This window comes from Suricata suricatta, chromosome 8 (assembly GCF_006229205.1).
Source record: "Suricata suricatta isolate VVHF042 chromosome 8, meerkat_22Aug2017_6uvM2_HiC, whole genome shotgun sequence".
Taxonomy (NCBI): domain Eukaryota; kingdom Metazoa; phylum Chordata; class Mammalia; order Carnivora; family Herpestidae; genus Suricata; species Suricata suricatta.
In genome coordinates this window covers 380,711-401,134 of record NC_043707.1, presented here as the reverse complement: position 1 = coordinate 401,134, position 20,424 = coordinate 380,711, and the positions used below count along the sequence as shown (strand labels likewise).

The window sequence follows — 20,424 nt, the reverse complement described above, 5'->3', positions numbered from 1 at the left end:
TCATCTCATGGCTTTTGAGTTCAAGCCCTGCATTGGCCTCTATGCTGACAGCTCCGAGCCTGGAGCCTGCTTTGGATTCTGTGACTTTCTCTCTCTCCATCCTCCCCTGCTTGCACTCCGTCTCTCTTTCAAAACAAACATTAAAAAATTTTTAATTAAAAAAATAAAATAACTCTCTTACTTTAAACAGAATAATGCTTTCCCTCGACAATGGTGTGAATTCAAATATTTACGTATCCAGCAGTTATGAGACACCTGTGGAACTCAAAACTGCTTCGCAGTGCTGAGCAAAGCCCTGGGCAAAAACCTCCAGCACAGCTTCTAAGAAGCACAGGCACTGCTGCCGCTGTCGCCCCATGCCATCGTCCCCGGGAGAGTGGCTGCGCATCCCAGCGGGGCGGAAGGCAGCAGGCAGGGAGGGCCACGGCCGCGCGTGCGCCCTGGTCCCTGCACTGGGGCTTGGGGTCTCCGGTGCAGGCGATGGGGTGAAGGCTGCTGTGGACACGAGTTTGGGGTGTCTGGGGCAAGGGGATGGGAGGGTTCCGACCAGCCCCGTGCAGTTTGGGATCGCACGTGTATTTCATAAAAAGCTACACTGTCTGTGGCCTATTTCCCCCTTTCAGATGGTAAGTCTTCCTTGCCCCCTGAAACCTGAAACACAGAATTCCAAGCTCTCAAAACACAGCCGATGGTTCTAGATGCGGTGGATGTGAGCTCAGCCTCGAGGGGTGGAGAAATGGTTGAGGGGTCTTGGGGGGCGGGGGGGTTGTGAGAACAAACCTGGTGTTGCCATATTCCTCATGGGAACAAAGTATGATTCTCCTGTATGTTTACTCCGTATGAACTAAAACGATTTTCAGATAAGTGGACATGTTTAATGTGCATTTAACGTACCCTTCCTGAGCTTGCGGGGAGGGGTGGCCAGCGTACTGGCCTATTTGGAGCAATCCGCACCTCCCCCAACTCATTCTATTCTTGAAGTAAGTAAGGCCTGTGGCAGGACAGTGACAATCTCGCCGTGCTTCGCTGCAAACTGGGTCAGCCCGGGACAGGCTGCCCGCACTCGGGAGGAGCGCCCCCAGACAGCCGCATGAAATGTGGGTCCCGTGACCCTGTGCTGCGTCCTCCCTAATGCTGGCAAGTAACAATTTCAAATCACCTTTGATTGCTCTCATTACAAATTTATTCTCACTCTCCTTTCCTAATGAAACTTAAGTGATGAAGTCAAACTACAGAAAACAGAAGAACAAAGCCTGAATCCTTGAGACCCCCAGGCAGTGCGTCCGATGCAGGAGGGCGTCCTCACCAGCAGGGCCGCCCCCGAGCCCACGCGGGCTGTGGCCGCTTGGAGGCCTGGCGCCCCACACCCGCTCTAGGACACGGTCCCAGTGAGCTGGCGGGGAGAAATCCAAGTCTTCCCGCCATGCCCACAGCCTGGCCGCGTCCCCAGTGCCTTCACCTCCCCCTTCTGACGCCGGCTGCCCACTCCGACCCCGCTGGCCTCCCTGTGGCCCCAAACGCGCCAGCACGCCGTACTCAGGCACCACTGGCCCTGCTCCGCCTCCCACAGCTGCCCTGCCTCACTGTCTGCAGGCTATCCTCCCCCGGAAAGCCAGCTCCCAGGCGCAGGGGACGCTGTTCCTCCGCGTGCGCCGTGTCCCTGGAGCCGAGAGCAGTCCGGCTCCACCGTATCTGGCCCGCATCCTCACGGGCCTCCGCCGGGCCTCCCGTGGCTGGGGCCCTCACGCCATCTGCTTCAAGCTCTCATCACCGTGGTCCCCCTCAGCCCAGCCACTGGCCGGAGCCCCTCCGTCACACACCCCAACGGCAGCAGACTGTCCCCCCAGGCCCAGTGCCCGCCACCTCGCTTTAGGAGCAGGGGTCTGCTCTGCACAGGCTGTTCTGGGCAGGGGGACACCACCTGCAACGTGGCATCACATGGAGACCAAGCCCTGCCCTCTGGGGATGCTTCTATTCCAGAATGTTCTCGCCAAAGGGAAACACAGGACTGCTGCCTGGAGCATCCATGCTAATTCTGGGACTGGCTGGGAGGTTTTTGTTTTTAACTAAACCAAAGCGTGTAACTCCTGCGGGGGTGCTGTGGGGTAAGCGGGCCGGCCGAGGGCAGGACTCCCGCTGCGGTATCCTGACATCCAGGCTCAGTGCAGCGAGGCGCTGCTACCGGGTCCAAGAGGCAGTGCGGCCACAGCGCTGGACAGACAGCGCACAGCTGGCCAGGTGCCCAGGAGGGCGTGGTGGGACTGGTACTGCCGGCCAGGGGAGCCAGAGGGGGACCAAAGGGAGAGCACGCTGGAGTGAGCTCTGGTCAGCCCCTCTCAGACACAGCCCCGGGTCCCTCCCAGGGCCTCGCCTCGGGCTTCCCTCTGCCAGCTGCTGTGACAGAGGCAGGGGGACGGTCCTCACAAAGGCAAGGAGGAGGGGTGGCAGGGCAGGCGGAGGCCCTGTCTCAGTGAGTCAGGGAGAGGTCAGGACTCAAGGACACAGGCCAGTTTTCTCACCAGACTGACATCCACATGCTCCTTGGGTCACTCAACTTCAAGACACATGCAACCCACGAGACAAGGCACGAGCCAGCAGCCCCTCCTCTGCTGATAAAAAATCAGCCTGGGCGGAGACGGCTCCTACCCCGTGCCAGGCTCCAGCGGGTCACAAGTGTCCCAGGAGCACTTGCTGACCCACCAGGAACTCCTACAGCTGAGCTCCATGTGGCATGAACCGTGCCTATGAGAGCAGACCAGCCGCCAGGCTGCCCGCAGAACCCTGCACCTCGGCTGAGAGGGCACCTCGGAGCCACGCACGTGGCACCAGCCGTCTGGCTGCCTGACACCCTGGGTTCCTCCCTGCCCGTACCCACGGGGCCAGCAGCCACTGCCGTCCCCGGCCCTGACTCTTCAGAGGCATCTGGGTGGCTCGACTCCCCCAACCCAAGGAAGCCCAGTCCCACGCCTCTGGCCCCACGGTTCGGACCCAGGGACACACGGACGCTGCTGTCCTGTCGTTAAGGCCACACAGCAAACGCCCCACCCGACAGGCGCGGCCAGCAAGCCATGGCTCTGCCACCACCCAGGGAGATGAGTTCCCGTCTGTGACACCGAGTGGTCCCAACAGATCTGGGGGCATACTTCACCCACTCGTGGTTGGACAACGGGACGGTGCTGCCAGGCAGAGGCGGCACAAGGCAGTCCTCGTGTCCTTGGCCTGTTGTCCATGGCCCTCTACATGGTGTTTCTAAGCAGCTCCTGTGAGCTCCTGGGTTCTAGAATTTTCTACCAACATCCTGCACAGTACTTGAGGATTTTAACATACCTCCTCCATTTTCCCTCTCCCAACCTTCCACAATGGCTAAGTCCAGTCTTCAGTGACATAAATAGTCAATCTGGGTAATTATCATGACTGTGTAGAACAGCATTCATTCCCCAACCATGCAGTATTCTACAAGCATGCTTCCCCTCTTTTTCAGCTTCTTGTTTCTCCTGGCGATATTAATTGTTTTCTGGGGTCTTAGGCTTGGCCTCCAAGCACCTGTCGCCTTCCTACCCCCAGTCCGTGAGGCAGAGCTGTGAGGCCGTCTCCAGTGACCCCGCCGGTTCTGGGCTCCTCAGACTCCATCACCAGCCACCCAGCACAAGGGGGAAATACTGCTATCTAAGACTAATGACGCCACCGCCTTGGTGGGAGACGTGTCTCCTCCCTGTGACACTGAGATCAAACAAACGCACGAAGTCTCGAGCGTGCGCTCACGAGCCCGTGTACTTTGGTTCGAGAGTGAGGATTCCATTGAGCACGCACAGCACAGGTGCAAAACCCGGCTGCATGGCACAGCACAAAATATACTCGACAAATGTCAGAGAGTGAGCACAGGAGCACCCGGGGGGTTCAGCCGGGGAAGTGCTGGACTTTGGTTCAGGTCATGATCCTGTGGTTCGTGGGTTCAAGTCCTATGTGGGGCTCTGTGCTGGCAGCTCAGAGCCTAGAGCCTGCTTCAGATTCTGTGTCTCCCTCTCTCTCTGCCCCTCCCCTTCTCCTTCTTTTCTCCTTCTCCTCCTTCTCTTCTCTCTTTCTCAAAAATAAATAAACATAAAAAAAGAGTAAAGATAGAGATACCACTCTCTATCACACACAATTGGTTTAAAATTAATGACAAGATTTCTTTAAGTTTTTTTTAATGTTTATTTATTTATTTTTGAAAGAACGTGAGCAGGGAAGGGGCAGAGAGAGGGAGACAGAGAATATGAAGCACGCTCGGAGCGGACAGCGGAGAGCCCAACCCAGGGCCTGAACTCATGAATGTGAGATCATGACCCGAACCAAAGTCTGCTGCTAAACCAACTAAGCCCCCCAGGAGCCCCTAATGACTAGATTTTTATTTGTTTGCTTGTTTAATGTTTATTTTTGAGAAAAAAAGAGAGCACGAACAGAGGAGCAGAGAGAGAGAGGGAGACACAGAATCCGAAGCAGGCTCCAGGCTCTGAGCTGTCAACACTTAATGACTAGATTTTAAAATACATTTAGAAAGGCGCCTCGGTGGCTCTGTCGGTTAAGCGTCCGGCTTCGGCTCAGGTCATGATCTCACGGTTCGTGGGTTCAAGCCCTACATCGGGCTCTGTGCAGACAGCTAGCTCAGAGCCTGGAGGCTGTCTTCAGATCCTGTGACTCCTTCTCTCTCTGAGCCTCCCCTGCTCACGCTGTCTCTCTCTCTCTCTCAAAAATAAGTAAAAACATTAAAAAAATAAAATACGTTTAGAAACCAGGACGCCTGGGTGGCTCAGTCGGTTTAGAGTCTGAGCATCCGACCTCGGCTCAGGCCATGATATCACGGCTTGCCGATTTGAGCCCTGCGTCGAGCTCTGTACTGACAGCTCAGAGCCTGGAGCCTCCTTCGAATTCTGTGTCTCCCTCTTTCTCTCTGCCCCTCCCCCTCCCCTGCTCATGCTCTGTCTCCCTCTCAAAAATAAACATTAAAAGAATTTAGAAATTAAAACAACTTCTAAAGAATTGATGAATCAGAGAAATCATACTGGATTTTAAAACAAAGAGAAAAAAGCATATACTTAGAGTTCCTCAAAGGTTTACTGAAAGAAGTTGTTGGAGCACAAAGCCATCCCAGGGGTCCTGGGCACAGGTGCAGTGGCCCAAGGAGGTCCTATGGAGCCCGGCCAGGGGCACGGGAAGGTGCTCCATTTAGGAAGCCACCGCAGGCACTGAAAGTGGAGCAGAGGCCCAAATGTGCATGAAGCCACCATCAAACTCTTTGGGCAAAGGGGTGAAGGCCTAAGTCACTTCCTGTGTTAACTGCATGTCTAACCTCCGAAAATCCCCTAAGGATTACAACATACTCATTACGGGGGTACAGACGGAGGTATGTGGTGCTAAGCCTAAACACTCACACTGCACCTGAAGGCTCTCTTCCTCCTCCCCCTGCCCACATGGCACTGCCCACGTCTCCCATCCCCTGCCAGTACCACCTCCAGAGGGCCTCCTACCTCACCTGCCCTACATGTCTCTCCCCAGGCCCCAGGTGCCCAGGAGCGGGTGGCACCCTCACCACGGCCCCAGGGCCTACAGCCTTCCCGTGGTTGGCCTCAGCCATGCTCGCCACGTAGACCTCAGGACAGCTCCGCCACCTGGACCAGACCTCACTGCAGCCGCCCTCACCAGGCTCCCCTCCAGGCCTCCTCACCGAGGGCTCCTCCCTAGAGCCGGCCTGCACGGTTCTGTGGCATGGCCCCAGCCAAGATATGGACCAGTCCCTCCCTCAGCTTGTGCTCTGGACCCAGAGGACTGCAGGGCCCCCGGACTACGGTAGTGCTCACACAGGTCTCCATACCCAGAGCACATCTCAGAGCCGCCTGGGCTCAGCGTCATAGGAAACCCAGCTCCTAGAGGACACGGTTGGGTGACACAGTGGACAAAGGACAGACAAGATAGGTGACTCTGCCCACAACTACAGATAAGACTTGGGGTCCAAGGGTCTCCCTTGACCGAGCCACTGCAGGTCCTGCCCAGGTCTCTTCTTCCTCCTCCTTCTCTGACAAGTGCAGGAAGAAGGGAAGGGTCTGCAACCAGTGCCCTTCGGCCACCATCACCCCCACACAGCTGACTGCAGCTGGGGCCGGAGAAAAAGAGGGCTCTCAGAGCCCCAGAATTAGACGAGAAGGGACAGAACGCAGGCACTTGAGAGCACGCAGACACTAAGCTCACACCCAGAAGACCAGCCGCCCCGCCTCTGTGCACAGGCCCCGGCGGCATGAGGACACGCGCCCACACAAAGACCTACACACAAATGTCACTAGGGCCTTTACTACTAACAGCGCCAAGCTGGGAACATTCCAGCCCCCAAACGAGTGTCCACCCCAGGCAGAGACAAACGACACGTGGTACAAGCATACAACGGAGCAGTGCTGTGGGATCGAGACACGGACTCCGACCATGCAACATGTGTGGGTCTCAACGATGTCGCACATGGGGAGAAGCCAGATGCAAAAGCACATACTGATCATTTCCTTTGTGTCAGCGCATAAGAGGCAAGACTGACCTAGGGCGATGAAAATGAGCCAAGACGGGGCTGAGACAGGGGGGCCACATGGAGGCCTCGAGGAAAGGTCTGCAGGGATGGTAACACTTGACGGAGATTTGTGTTATTAGGCATAAGAACTTGTCAAAATTCACAAGCTGGCTTAAGATTTACTTAAGATTTGTGCATTCACTGTAAACTTTTCTCAAGACCACAGACAAGTACTGAACTCTGGGTAATGACTGGAACACATGCTGCAGTGTTCACGGTGAGATGTATGGAGCATGTGATTTGAAACGAATCCCATTAAAAACGGGACTGACACACAACAACGTGAACACAGTGACCACCTGCAGCCTGCAGGGCACCGACAGCAAGCATGCATGCGGTGCTCACGTGTGAGCCTTTCAACACTGTGGTATGTCTGGGGAAAGGGGAGGTAGCTTCCTAACATTATGGATAAGGGACTGAGTTAGATTGTTCCGGAAGATAGGGTGCATGAGGAACAAAGAAGAGGTAGAGGGCACCCTGAAACCCGGAGCATTTTAGGGGCTTCGAGGAGAAGGGAAGATGTTAATCCCTGCCAAAGGAGCCTGAGGAGTGAGGGGCACTCCTAAGGCTGGCTGAGGGCACAGCAGCACAAGGGCTGGAACAGAGAATGTGCGGAGAAGGAAGCACAAGGTGGGGAGACTGACCTCCGCTCCTGATTGCGGTGATCCCTCGGTAGAAGTCTTCAAAACTGATCACGCCCAGCCCGCCGGGGTCCAAGTATTTAGTTAAGTCCTTCACCTGCAATTGTCAAGTGAGAGCACGTTACCCAAGCCGCACAAAATCAGAGGGAGGGTACACCACGCGTCTGACCCCTTCACCACATCCAGAGGAGCACCCCTCTTGCAGGGTGTGGTGCTGAAAACAAGAGCCACTGACCCCTCTGGTCTGAAGGCCACCAAGAGCTCCAGCCAAGGACAGGCGGCCTCCCAGCAAGCTGCCAGCAGCACCCAGGACCATGACTCAGGGAGGTAAGGCCTTGCTCTCAAGGTCAATACTCAGGCCTCTTGGGCACCTGGGGGGCTCAACCAGTTAAACATCTGACTCTTGACTCAGGTCATGATCTCACTGTTTGTGGGATCGAGACCAGCATCAGGCTCTGCGCTGACTGCTCAGAGCCTGCCTGGGATTCATTTATTCATTCATCCTCTCCCCCTCACCCCCACCCTTGCCCCGCTTGTGCTCACCCACTCTCCCCCCACCAAAATAAATAAAAATAAACGTTAAAAAAAGAGTCATGCTTCCTGATTGTGAAGATCAGAAGTGAGGTTTCAGACATTCTTCTAGCCAGTACCTAGATTATTCCCACAGCACAGATCCACCTACCCATTCTGACATGCCTTCCCAGCTGTGCAGAGTCTTTAGTAAAAATAACTTAAGCAAGAAGATGCTGGATATAAAAGATGATTCACACATGGATGTTAGAGAATGAAACTCTTCAGAAAGAAATTACATTTATACTTCCAAGTGTCAACTGTGTTTCATCAAAATTTAAAACTTTTGTGCTTCAAAAGACACCACTGGTAAAACTTAAAGACAAGACCTAGACTGGGAGAAGATATTTAACAAATCGTATATCCGTAAAGGACTTGTATCCAGAATGTATAAACAAAACTTACAATTTAACACCACCACATTTTTTTAATGGGCAATACATTTAAATAGACATGCCACCAAACAAGATAGATAGACAAATGGCTGGGGGGCACCTGGGTGGCTCAGTCAGGTAAGTATCTGACTTCAGCTCAGGTCACAATCGCACGGTTCATGAGTTTGAGTCCCATGTCAGGCTCTGTGCTGACAGCTCAGAGCCTGGAGCCTACTTCAGGTTCTGTGTCTTCCTCCCTCTCTGCCCCTTCCCTGCTCGTGTTCTGTCTCTCTCTTTCAAAATTAAATAAACATTTTTTAAAAATTTAGGGGTGCCTGTGTGGCTCATCAGTTAAACATCTGGCTTCAGCTCAGGTTGTGATCTCATAGCGTGTGGGTTTGAGCCCCGTTTTGGGCTCTGTGCTGACAGCTGGGAGCCTGAAACCTGCTTCAGATTCTGTGTCTCCATCTCTCTCTGCCCCTCCCCTGTTTATATGCTAGCTCACACTCACTCTCTCTCTCAAAAACAAACACTAGAAAAAAAATTTTTTTTAAAGATAGACAAAGGGGCGCCTGGGTGGCTCAGTCAGTTAAGCCTCCAGCTTCGGCTCAGGTCAGATCTCACGTTCGTGGGTTCGAGCCCCGCGTCAGGCTCTGTGCTAACAGCCAGCTCAGAGCCTGGAGCCTGCTTCCAGTTCTGTGTCTCCTTCTCTCTGTCCCTACGCCTCTCATGCTCTGTCTCTCTCTGTATTAAAAAATAAATAAAACATTTAAAAAAATTAAAAAAAAATAGACAAACAGCTGATAAGCACATGAAAAGATGCTCAAGACTGTGAGTCCTCAGGGAAATGCAAATTAAAACTGAGTCGTCACCCACTAGAACGACTGTATTCAAAAACCCGGCAAGGGCAGGCGCTGGCACTGGCGGAGCTGGCCTATCACACACTGCCAGGAGGAACACACGGTGATGGTCTGGCCGGCGGGGAAAACCGCTCAGCAGCTGGAGAGCCAAACACAAGCACCCTACATGACACAGCAACCCCGCTCCTGGGGACCCTGGAGAGCGTCTAACGCCACGCGGACCCACAGCGGTGCGCGCACGGCCACAGCAAGCGGCTTCGCTCCGCCTGCAGTTGGAGGCGGAACCCAGCCGTCCCCACGGAGGACCGGGCAAACCGGGGGCGGGCTAGCCGACCGACGGACCGCTATTCAGCCCTAAAAAGGAATGAGACAGTGACACACACAACATAGATGGGCTCTCAAAAACATTCCACCAAGTGAAAAAGGCAGACACAAAAGCCCACAAATTATATTCTTTCACTTATAGAACACTTTCGGAAAGACAACTCTACTGAGATAAAAGGCAGATCAGAGGTTGCCTGGAACCGTGTGGGGCAGGAGAGACGGGCTCAGACAGCATGAGGGACCTTTCGGGGAGTGGACATGCTGCACAACGAGGCTGTGGTGGCTGCACGATCCTTTAAACTTACTAAAATTCCCTCAATTGTACGCTTATGATAGATGAATTTTATAGCACATAATTTATACATCAACAAAACTTTTAAGAATAAATGAACAAAGAGATAAAAAGGATTCAAGAGAAAGCGACAAATATTGAAGACAATTCACTGTATTAGTGAGAAGTGAGATGATTCATTTTCAGAAATACCAAATAAAAGCTGTGCTGTCCAGTCAACAGCAGGTTAGCAGCCTAGTGGAAATATGTAGGAAGCCCCCATCCCACCCGGGGTAATGGGGTCCCAAACCCTTAGGCACCTTACTTCCTGGTTCTTTCCCCTCTCCGGTTCGCAGCGCTGCAGTGAGCATGCGCCAAAGAACTGAAGCCTGCGTCTCCTCAAGGCATGTACATCTGTTCCATTTTGACCACTTTTTGGCCTTCCATGGGCACAGGCGACCTCGAGTAAGGCTGTGACCTCTGCAGTATCAGCCAATGAAAGGCCAGGGGAGGGACTCACGTGCTAGGAGATACAGTGCTGTGACCACCCAGAGTGTGCCCGACACCAGCTCCTGCGAGAACAGTGACTAAAGCCTTGCTCCGCTGCTCCAAGGCCCCGCGTCCCCCCTATGACTGGCGCGGTGGGCACTGTGCTCTGAGGCCCCGCGTCTCCCTTTTGATGGGGGCAGTGGGCACTGTGCTCCGAGGCCCCGCGTCCCCCCTTTGACTGGGGTGGTGGGCACTGTGCTCCGAGTCTCCACGTCCCCCCTTTGACTGGCACAGTGGGCACTGTGCTCCGACTCTGAGGCCCCACGTCCCCCCTTTGACTGAGGCAGTGGGCTTATTTCTCACAATACGAATAACAGAAGCCCCAGAGAAGAAAAATCAAAGGTACAGAATATTACAACTATATTTAAGCAAACTTCTCTAAAACAAAAAATAATTTTGGGGCAGCTGGTGGCTCAGTTGGCTAAGCATCTGACTTCAGCTCAGGTCACGATCTTGCTGCTCGGAGGTTCGAGCCCAGCATCAGGTTCTGTGCTGACAGCTCAGAGCCTGGAGCCTGCTTCAGATTCTGTGTCTCCATCTCTCTCTGCCCCTCCCCCATTCATTCTCCCTCCCTCCCTCCCTCTCCCTCTCTCTCTCAAAAATGAATAAATGTTAAAAAAAATTTTAAATTATAATAATTCTAACTACATATTGAAAGAGCACATTGGGTCTCCAATTGGGGCTTACTCTGGTGAATGTCTTGGACTTTAAAGGAAAGAAAATCCTCTAAATAGCTATGCAAAATTGAAGTGACTATAAAAGAAAATTTGATTATCATTAAACTTTTCAGCAGCAATACCAAGTAATAAGCAATATTACAATCCCCTCATCTGAAGTGTTGTTCAGGACAGGCCCCCTCATGTGACTGACAAAGGAGAAAGAGATACGAGAGTGAAAGTATTAAGCAAACACCTCAAAAATCCTGAATTTGAATCTGCAGCATCACGATGAAGTATCGCTCACAACGTGTTAAAACAAAACGAAGACTTTCCAGCTCTGTCCAGTTAAAAGCAAGCTGCCCTCATATCCAGGCTGGACCCCCATTTCCCACTCCAAGGACCCAGGACCCTCGGAGACCTGTCAGGAAGCGTGCATGCGGAGCCCAGAATCCTGTTATGCCTGAGGGCAAAGAAGCCACCAAAGACTCTCTGGGTGACATCCAGTTACACAGGGGTCAATGTGAAGAGGCTGTCACAGCCCAAAATGAGAGAACACGGGCACTGATGAGAATGATAGCTCCATGGAGCCAAACACATCAAACATGCCTCATGCGTGCAGGCAGGTTCTGGTGAAAACACAACAGAAAACAGAAACAACTGGTCGTCAGCGGAGGACGTGAGGGAACCAGCTTATGACTGTGAGAACAACGGGAAAGGATCAAGTAGTTAGAAACTCGTTCAGGACAGGCTTCTCTTTACAGAGCATCCAGCTAGACATTGGATCCAAACGTCACACCTGCAATCCCCAGTGAAGTCACGCAGAGTCAATGACCCTCAGTGCTTCCTGAGGCCACAGAAGGCCAGACGCCACACGCCTCCTGACAGAAGCATGCAATACCACCTAATCCAAACCTGAACCAAACTACCAATTTACAAGAAATACAGTGATCAAAGCGACACGTGTCAACAATGTTGCATGGATGTAACCAGCCAACCCCATCCATGGGGGCCCTGACAGAGACAGGTGAGTGACCTTCTGCTTTCAAAGTAAGAAGAATGGGGGGCGCCTAGGGGGCACAGTCGGTTGGGCTGACGGTCCAGCTTCAGCTCAGGTCATGATCTCACGGTTTGTGGGTTCAAGCCCCGCGTCAGGCTCTGTGCTGACAGCTTAGAGCCTGGAGCCTGCTTCGGATTCTGTGTCTCCCTCTCTCTCTGACCCTCCCCTACTCGCATTGTCTCTCTCTGTCTCTCGAAAAAAAAAACCACACACAAAGTAAGAAGAACGGAGAGGAAGCCCTCACTAAGAGACTGAGGGATGTAGCAATCTGTGACCATGGAAGGGCTTTTTGGATTCGGATTCAAATATACTGCTTTTTAAAATCATGTTTAGGGGCACCTGGGTGGCTAGTCAGTTAAGTGTCTGTCTCCTGACTTCGGCTCAGGTCATGATCTCACGGTTCGTGAGTTCGAGCCCCATGTCGGGCTTTGGGCTGACGATGTGGAGTCAGCTTTGGATCCTCTGTCCCCCAGCCCTGCCCTTCCCCTGCTTGCATGCACTCTCTCTCAAAAATAAACATCAAAAAATTTATACAAAGGTGGAAAACCAGAACTAAGGCGCCGATGGGCATGAGCCCTGGCTGAGGGCAAACCCATTAATCCACAACACCCACAAATGTCCCCCAGCGCCTCCTCAGCACGGGGCAGGCTGGCAGGTGGCCGTGTTCAGCCCTCTCCCCACACTATCTGGGTAACATAAAGCCAGACTGAGTAGGACTGGCTCAAGGTGAATGGCCCTAAGGGTGTGGAGCCCTCGAGCCGGAGATGAGCCAGAGATGCTGGCCACCAACCAACCACCCCAGGGCCTTGTGTGCCACTGAGATACGGGTCTTGTAAGTCCATGCAGCCACTGACTTCTTGAAACACCTGAATAGGAATTATTTATAAAAGGCCTCCTTTCTTATTTACAAAAGACTTCATTCCTAAAGCACGTGGTGTCTAGTGAGAATCTTGCCAGAAACCTTAACAGATACCTAACCTGGAGTCCATGCTGACAAAGCTGGCCTCAAGATTCCTAAAAATTTGGGGGCACCTGGCTGGCTTAGTCAGTAAAGCATGTAACTCTTGATCTCAGAATTGTGAGTTCATGCTTTCAAGCCTCACACTGAACATAGAGCTTACTTAAAAAAAAAAATCCTAAGAATTTCAACAATGAAGCAACTAATTGAACACAAAGTACCAAGTTGCTCATTCTGAAACATTAACCCAATGCTTTTTAAGCAAATCATTAACTAGGAGGAGACCTTTAGACATGTTACAATGTTAGAATGAACAAAGATGAATTAAAGTATACATTTTCCAAGTCCACTTTACACTTTTGTAGTTTGGAGAATAAATCAGCCTCCAAGTGGCTGATGATTTGGGGATGATTCTAATTCTCTAGGCCCGAAGTACTCCATTCAGAAGCTTTTAGAAAAAGTAAGGAGCCTGAAAAATAAGAACATGCCCTTTCTTGCATAATCCAGCAGAGCCGGAAAGCCAAGCTCAAGAATGGGCAGCAGAGGGGTCGGCAGGGCCCCGGCCTCTCCAGGATGCGGAGACCGCACACCGCAGGCCACAGGGACGCCAGGGGCCAGACAGCCACTCGGCAAGCAGCTTCAGACAACACAGCCTAGTCCTGCAGGGGAGGCCTGGGGGTTACTCTCAGAAACTCACTACCAAACCTGTTGTTTCTGCTACAGACGCGGGCACAGAAGAGGGAGGAGAAGCCGGGGAAGGTTTGCTGCCCACGGTCAGGGCCAGCTGAAGACGCAGCTGTCACACAGCATGAGGAGAGACCTCCCCCCCACCCCTGCGTTTCTGCACCTTGGTGTTGCCACCACACCTAGACTGTAACATTTGCAAGAAAGCCTGTCTTATCGGAAGTCACCTCCATCTCACATTTCTAGAACACTCCAGCCAAAGAGTGTAGAGAAACGTTCCTCTCAAGTACCAAGAGACTACCATCTGAAAACAGAAAACAAGTTCCAACAGATTTAAAATGATTCAAACCAACATCATTAGTCATTAGGGAAAGTCAAATTAAAACGTCAACGATGACGTGCATGCCTATGTGAATGGCTGACGTTAAGGAGACTGGCCACGCCGGGCACCCGAGGGTTCGGGAGGACGGAGAGAAGCCGGAGCTCTCAGGCACTGTGGTCGTGAATGCGGGATCACACAACCTCGCTGGAGAACCGTTTGGGAATTCCCTTTGTTCGTGAACGATCAGAGAAGCTTTAGTTGTTATGGTCAAAAAAATGGCAACAACCGAAACGTCCATCAACATAAAAAAGCATAAACAAATTGTGCTATTCTGTGGGGGGGAGAAGCCGTGAGGTTAATGCATGCCTGGTCCTGGGGCTCCCTCTGGCTATTCGTAAAGCTCCCATCAGCCGCACGAGTGGGCAGGTGCGGGAGGGAGGGCAGCAACTCGCAAAAGGCTGACTACAGGTCATTTCTGAGGACCACCCCCTTCTGGCGTCTGCACTTCTTATGATAAAGCACATGGACACTGGGTTTTCCCTGCTGCTGTCAAAAAGCCCTCCTAGCTGCCCTGAGATGTGCCAGCCGGCGCACCCCCAACGGCACCCACCCGAAGGGAGCAGCCAGGGCCTGAGGCGCCCAGAGCTCTCTGGCACAGACAGTGCCACCTGCCTCTGCACCGGAGGCGTGCGGCACAGCAGGCACCGACGCTCAAGACGCTGTTTCCAACTCTCCTTACTTAGGGATGAGCAAAAACTAACTCATTTTGCTAAAATGAGAAAATACTAAATGTCATGTAATTTTCAAAGTTTATAAACAGGAGTCAGGAAAGATGTTTATGTGTCACTTTTTTACTGACATCTGTGGAAATAGGCCTGGCATGTTTCAAATAGACAGAGCTATGACCCTCAGTAGACGTTTAAGGTTGTGGTTCTTCTGGGGGAAACGGAGAAAGACAGGTGAGGAGGGAGAAGGGTGGCGTGATGCTGAGCTGCGTCAGTAATGTGCGATCTCTTAACAAGAAACCCAACAAACAGCAACATGTTAGCATCTGTTTACCTCTGGGTGGTGCTAACAAAGGAACTGATAACATCAAGGAATTTATTTTTTCTTAAGGTAAACTCTGCCCCCAACGCGGGGCTTGAATTCACACGGTAAGATCAAGAGTTGCACGCCTACCAACTGAACCAGCCAGGCACCTCAAAGAATTATTTTAATTATTTAGATATGGTAATGGCATGTAACTTTTTAAGAAAAGAATCGCTATGTTTTAGAAACAGATACTGAGTGTTTATATGAGTAAATGACACGAGAGCCCTGCCCTCCCTGCTGACACTGACAGGGACGCAGCTTCCGGGAGCCAGCAGTTCTGCCGAGCAACGGGCGCCACAGGGTTATCTCACGACCGCCTTGACTGCCGGACATGCTTGCAAACTTCCATGACAGTAAGACAGTTTTTAAGTGCAGACTCACATACTTTAATGAAGCAAAAAAACAGGAGGGAGAGGCACAAAAAAGCAAAAACTGGGTGTGGAAGTAAAAATTTGCCATTCATATGCCCTCTTCTATTAGATTATTAAAATGATGAAAATTTTCATGACAGATCAGTTCTTTCTTGCAAAGCAAGTGTGAATTGCGAAGACGTTTTGACTTAAATTGTTCGGGAAAGCCTCAGCTATAGGAATCCAAATCCTTTTGATTCTCATAATCTCAGAGCTATTGTTACTTTGCAGTCTCCACTGCCCTCGTGCAATTTATTAACAATCAGCTTTTCAGCGGAGGACAAACTTCATCCGGAGGGAAGCAACTTCTGACGTGGGATCACAAGAGCCTTATTAAATTCAGGGGGGTAGCAGGAAAGCGCCGTGGATGGGATGTTCCCACTTGCCACTTCTCCAAGAATCCCTCCCCTCCTAAGAGCCACCAGAGGCCATCGGCCAGCCCTCAGGTTCACTCCCAACCCCAGGCTCCCGAGGATGTCTGGCGTTCCTCACCAGAAGTGTGTCCTTACACCTGAGGGAACAGACAGCACAGGTACGGGCCTAGGATCCACATCTCTTAAGCACGAAACAGAAGAAAAGGAGAAAAGAGTAGTGAACTTCCCATGTTTTGGGAAGACGGGGGGAGTAGTATAATCCAAACTTCTGGTTTGGCTCTACATTCGTTTCCTTATTGAACAGTGTTTCTCACAGGACTCTTACCAATCACACGTAATCATAAGAATGTCAGACACAAGGACTCTTACAAAGTCTAAGTACAAGAGGTGGGTTAAGAATTCATGTGAGGGGCCCCTGGGTGCTCAGTCCGTTAAGCATCTGAGTCTTGGTTTCAGCTCAGATTATGATCTCATGGTTCAGGAGTTCAAGCTCCACGCCGGCCTACGTGCTGAACAAGGAGCCTGCTCAAGGTTCCCTCTCTCCCTCTGCCCCTCCCCACTGACTCTCAAAAAAAAAAAAAGAAAAGAAAAAAAAAAAGAATTCATGTGATGCAGCAAGACAGATCCATCAGGGGGCGCCTGGGTGGCTCAGTGCGTTAAGTATCTGACTTTAGCTCAGGTCATGATCTCGCAGTTCGTGAGTTCAAACCACACATCAGGCTGCACAGAGCCTGGAGCCTACTATAGATTCTGTCTCCCTCTCTCCCTGCCCCTCCCCTGCTTACAGTCTTTCTTTCTCCCTCTCTCTCAAAAATAAACATTAAACAATTTTTTAACAGAGACCCATCAGGAGTAGGAGCTGAGGACAGACGCGCAGAGGAAGCACAAGCAGGTAGAAGTGTGCACCGTTCCTCACCTAAACAGGACCCACACGGTAACACTTCCCGCTCCGTCACAGAAAACCACTTAGACTAACAGACACAGGTATGTCACACACAGCTAAATTACTAGTAAGAGTTCTTTCTGTGACGTTCCCCTGAAAATAAGTTTCAAATACCACAGGCATCAGGAATCAATGAGTCATTTATTCTAGGTTAAACTCTGAAGAAGCAAACTCTTGGTCTTAGTAATCATGAAGAGTACAGATATGCACTTGAGTAGGGGGATTTTGCTGGGTGGTTCATTTTAACGGAGGTAAGTGAAGGAATCTCAGAAATGTAAAGATGCTTGGTAAGTTATTATAGTGACATACTTAGTGTAAGAAAGCTGAAAAAGCTATGTGCTCACCAGAGTGGGCACTAGTTTGAGTTCTTAGATCAGAAAAATAAAGAAGAAATGCCACAACTTTGTTCTCAGGGCCTTTGAAAGCTTGACATAAATAACAGATGATTCCAGCTTCCTCCTAAGCAGCAATGACGTTGTACCTGTGACTGTCTAGGGGACAAATGGACCAAGGGCGATGACTCTGTATCTGTGACTGTCTAGGGGACAAATGGACCAAGGGCGATGACTCTTTACCTGTGACTGTCTAGGGGACATAACGACCCAAGGGCGATGACTCTGTACCTGTGACTGTCTAGGGGACAAACGGAACAACAGTGAGCTCCCCATGTTACATTCCCTAAGCCTACAGGACAGTGTCACACCAGGACTCTGGGATCTTGGATGCAGAGCAGCGGACAGAACTTTTTAACCCCTAGTAAGTCGGCTTGGCACCAACTACTATGTCAAATAACTTTTTCAGGGACTATGCTTGACCATTTATGCTTGAAGACCCTGTTCACAGTTTGTCCAATCTTCCTTGGCTTGTGGCGGAAGACCCCAGTCTCTGCTTCGGTCACCACGTCGCCACCTCCTCTTCTGCACTAAATGCCCCTCTGCCTCCCTCTCAGAAGGGCCCTTGCAATCACACGTGGGGCGCATCAAGAAAACCCCATCTCAAGACCTTTAATTTGTATCTTTTTAAGTTTATTTATTTTGAGAGACAGCATCCTAAGCAGCTCTGCACGGTCAGCGTGGAGCCTGATGCAGGGCTCAAACTCACAAACTACAAGATCATGACCCACGCTGAAAACCAAGAGTCAGATGCTTAACTGACCTAGCCGCCCAAGCGCCCCAAGACCCACCAGCAAAGCCCTTTTGTCATCTAAGGTTGCTTCACAGGCTCCAGGAAGTGGAACCCGCATCTGCAGGGGCCATCATTAGCTTACCATACCCATCTTACTTTTTTTTAAATAATCGTTTTATTGAGATATGACTTCCACCCTGTGTTTTAAATCAGTTCACTCTGTTTAGAAGAAACTCAGCTTATCTGAATGCTGGCTTTAAACCTTTCACCTCACCCCTTTCTGCAGGCCACTGACATGCTCATATTGTTCACAGTCATCAGTGGTTCTGAGCAAAATTCTCAGTAAGATCCATGTAGAACTTCAGTTCAGGCTCTGATGAACATCAGACATGTTAACTTTAACTTGATATCATCAATGTGTACCTTTTCTTCAGGCTAATCTTCAGGTGAAAAATTTTATTTTTCTAGAATGTTTCTGAGAATATAATGGAATAAGTGGGAAAATGATTCATTCTATAAAATAGGCTTTAGGAACATACGTGCTGTGCTACTAAATCCTATTGCACTTTACAGATACAGTGCATCTGAAACAAGGAGGGAAGACCTGCGTTCCGGTCCGCTTTGCTCCATGCCACACCCCGCGGGCGAGAGCAGCACCTGGCCCACAACAGGGGCTCAGCGAACGTGCACGTAGGGAAGAGGGATCCGTCACTACAACGAGGAGCTGGAAGCAACAGGGGGAAGCCAGTCAGGAGACTCATGGGCTTATCACTACGGCGGATTGACTGTGGCCAACATAGACCATGTCCCGTAAGAACACCTGCTTCTCCTGGCAGGGATACGCACCCAGAGCCAGCCTCCACGTCTCCCTTTTATGTTTACAGACCGCCATCTCCCCACTGGGGAACCCTACGCCCTCCTGGGCCCCATGCTCTGCCTCAAGGAAAGGCCTCTCTCTCCTCTGGAAGAATAGGGATCCCAGAGCCGCCCTGCAGGGCAGCCTGCCCACGATGCCAATCACAGAAGTCCAGACTCATAATGGCACCTCCCTGAGAATTAATGAGGTGGTGCTGAATGCTCGCCGCAGGGCCCAGCACAGTCATCACCGAAAACAAGCCCTTTAAGGGCTGTAATCAGGACATGGCACAAACAGTCCCTCTGTCTCCTGGGAAGGTGCCTCCGACCACAGAACACGCCTGGGAACATGCCTGGGAACATGGCACGGCCTCTAAAGGAAGTGTGCCTGTTTTACTAGATAAGAACAGACACAGTTTCATAGGTCCGTGAGACGGATAGTCATTAGTGTACGGGACCTAACCACCCACAGCCTCAACACAGACCCTGTGTGTGCGCTGGGCGTCTACAACCCACCTTGGTGAGTGAAGTGGGTGAAGCCCAGAAGACTCAGTCTTCCCCGCAGCTCCCTCGGGTCTTCCAGCAGGGCGTTTCTCCCCATGGGGGACCCAGTACCGGGGCCCACAGTTCAGCTGCGTGACTGGGGATGATGGCCCCCAGACCTCATTCCCAACACCAGACCAGATGAGAGTGACTCCTGTGTGCCTTGGCGTGGTTTCTGGGTTTTTTTTGAGATTAGGTTTAAATCTAGAAATGACAATTCCTAGACCGGAACAGTATCTAGGATCCCATGTTGACAGGACTGAAACATTCCAGAAACTTTAAAACGCTCAGCCATGAAATCTTGGAACCTCAGACCACCACTGCCAAATAAAGTTTACTGTAGAACTGACTTCAAGTCTAGGGGTCTGGTTTCTCTAATTACCAAGAAATCACTCAACAGTGGAGAAAACGTTTCCGTCTGTACAAAAAGAATATTCTTTGAGTTCTCAGTCTGTTCAACATCATGACATTTTTCTCCGCCTTCATCGTCTGCACACTGCTCTTTGAAAGAAGACTGTTAAACCAAAACAAAGTCACTATTTATTGCTTACTTAATGATATAGACCAATGGCCTATTTCTGAAACTTATAAAAATAATAACACAGTAAAAAGAACTCTACAGGAACTCATAACATGAGAGTTTTCTCCCTCAGACTTTTAGGGGGCGCCTGGGCGGCCCCCTCCCCACCAGCACCGGATGACGCAGAAAGCAGAGTCTCCGGCGCCAGAGGACCATCACGTGCCATCACGCAAGCGTGCACACCGCAGCAGCCGTCTCTCCTGAATCACACCGGCAGCACGTTCCTAGAGGACAGTCTGGTCACAAAACATAAAGTCTTAAAATCTGTATGGTTCCCCCAGCAATTCCATGTTTAACACTTTAACTTAAGGAAATAATAAAGATTGCGCTGGAAGATTCAGCTACATGAAAGCTTATGATGTCAAAAAGTGAAAATCTAACATACCGACGAGAATTAATCCAATTCCAGCATATTCACTCATATTATGGAAAACTAGCCACAAAAATCATGTTGTGGAAGTAGGTATATGTTAGCTGAGAAATGCTGACAATATACTGACTTGGAATAGGTTAAAACTATAAATTAATTATGACTCTGGTTTTGCCCATCTCTCATATAAATAATTTAAGAGTCTAGATGTTTAGAGATTCACAGTGCTAAATTTTCATTTTCTCATTTGTCTCCATGTTTTTATTTAAATGAACAT

At 50.8% G+C, this 20,424-nt stretch overlaps 1 protein-coding gene and 1 long non-coding RNA gene across 2 annotated transcripts in view; one reads left to right on the top strand and one right to left on the bottom strand.

Annotated features, from left to right (window-relative positions):
• Window positions 1-20,424, bottom strand: part of RAB11FIP3 (RAB11 family interacting protein 3) — a 76,802-nt gene that overhangs the window by 31,048 nt on the left and 25,330 nt on the right. The window contains exon 5 of the mRNA XM_029948961.1: window positions 7,231-7,324. Coding sequence (XP_029804821.1) covers window positions 7,231-7,324 — 94 coding nt within the window. The remainder of the gene's footprint in view (window positions 1-7,230; window positions 7,325-20,424) is intronic.
• On the top strand, window positions 11,795-14,686 carry LOC115298158. Its single transcript, XR_003911623.1, has 2 exons — window positions 11,795-11,858; window positions 13,573-14,686. It is a non-coding gene; the product is annotated as an uncharacterized LOC115298158 (long non-coding RNA).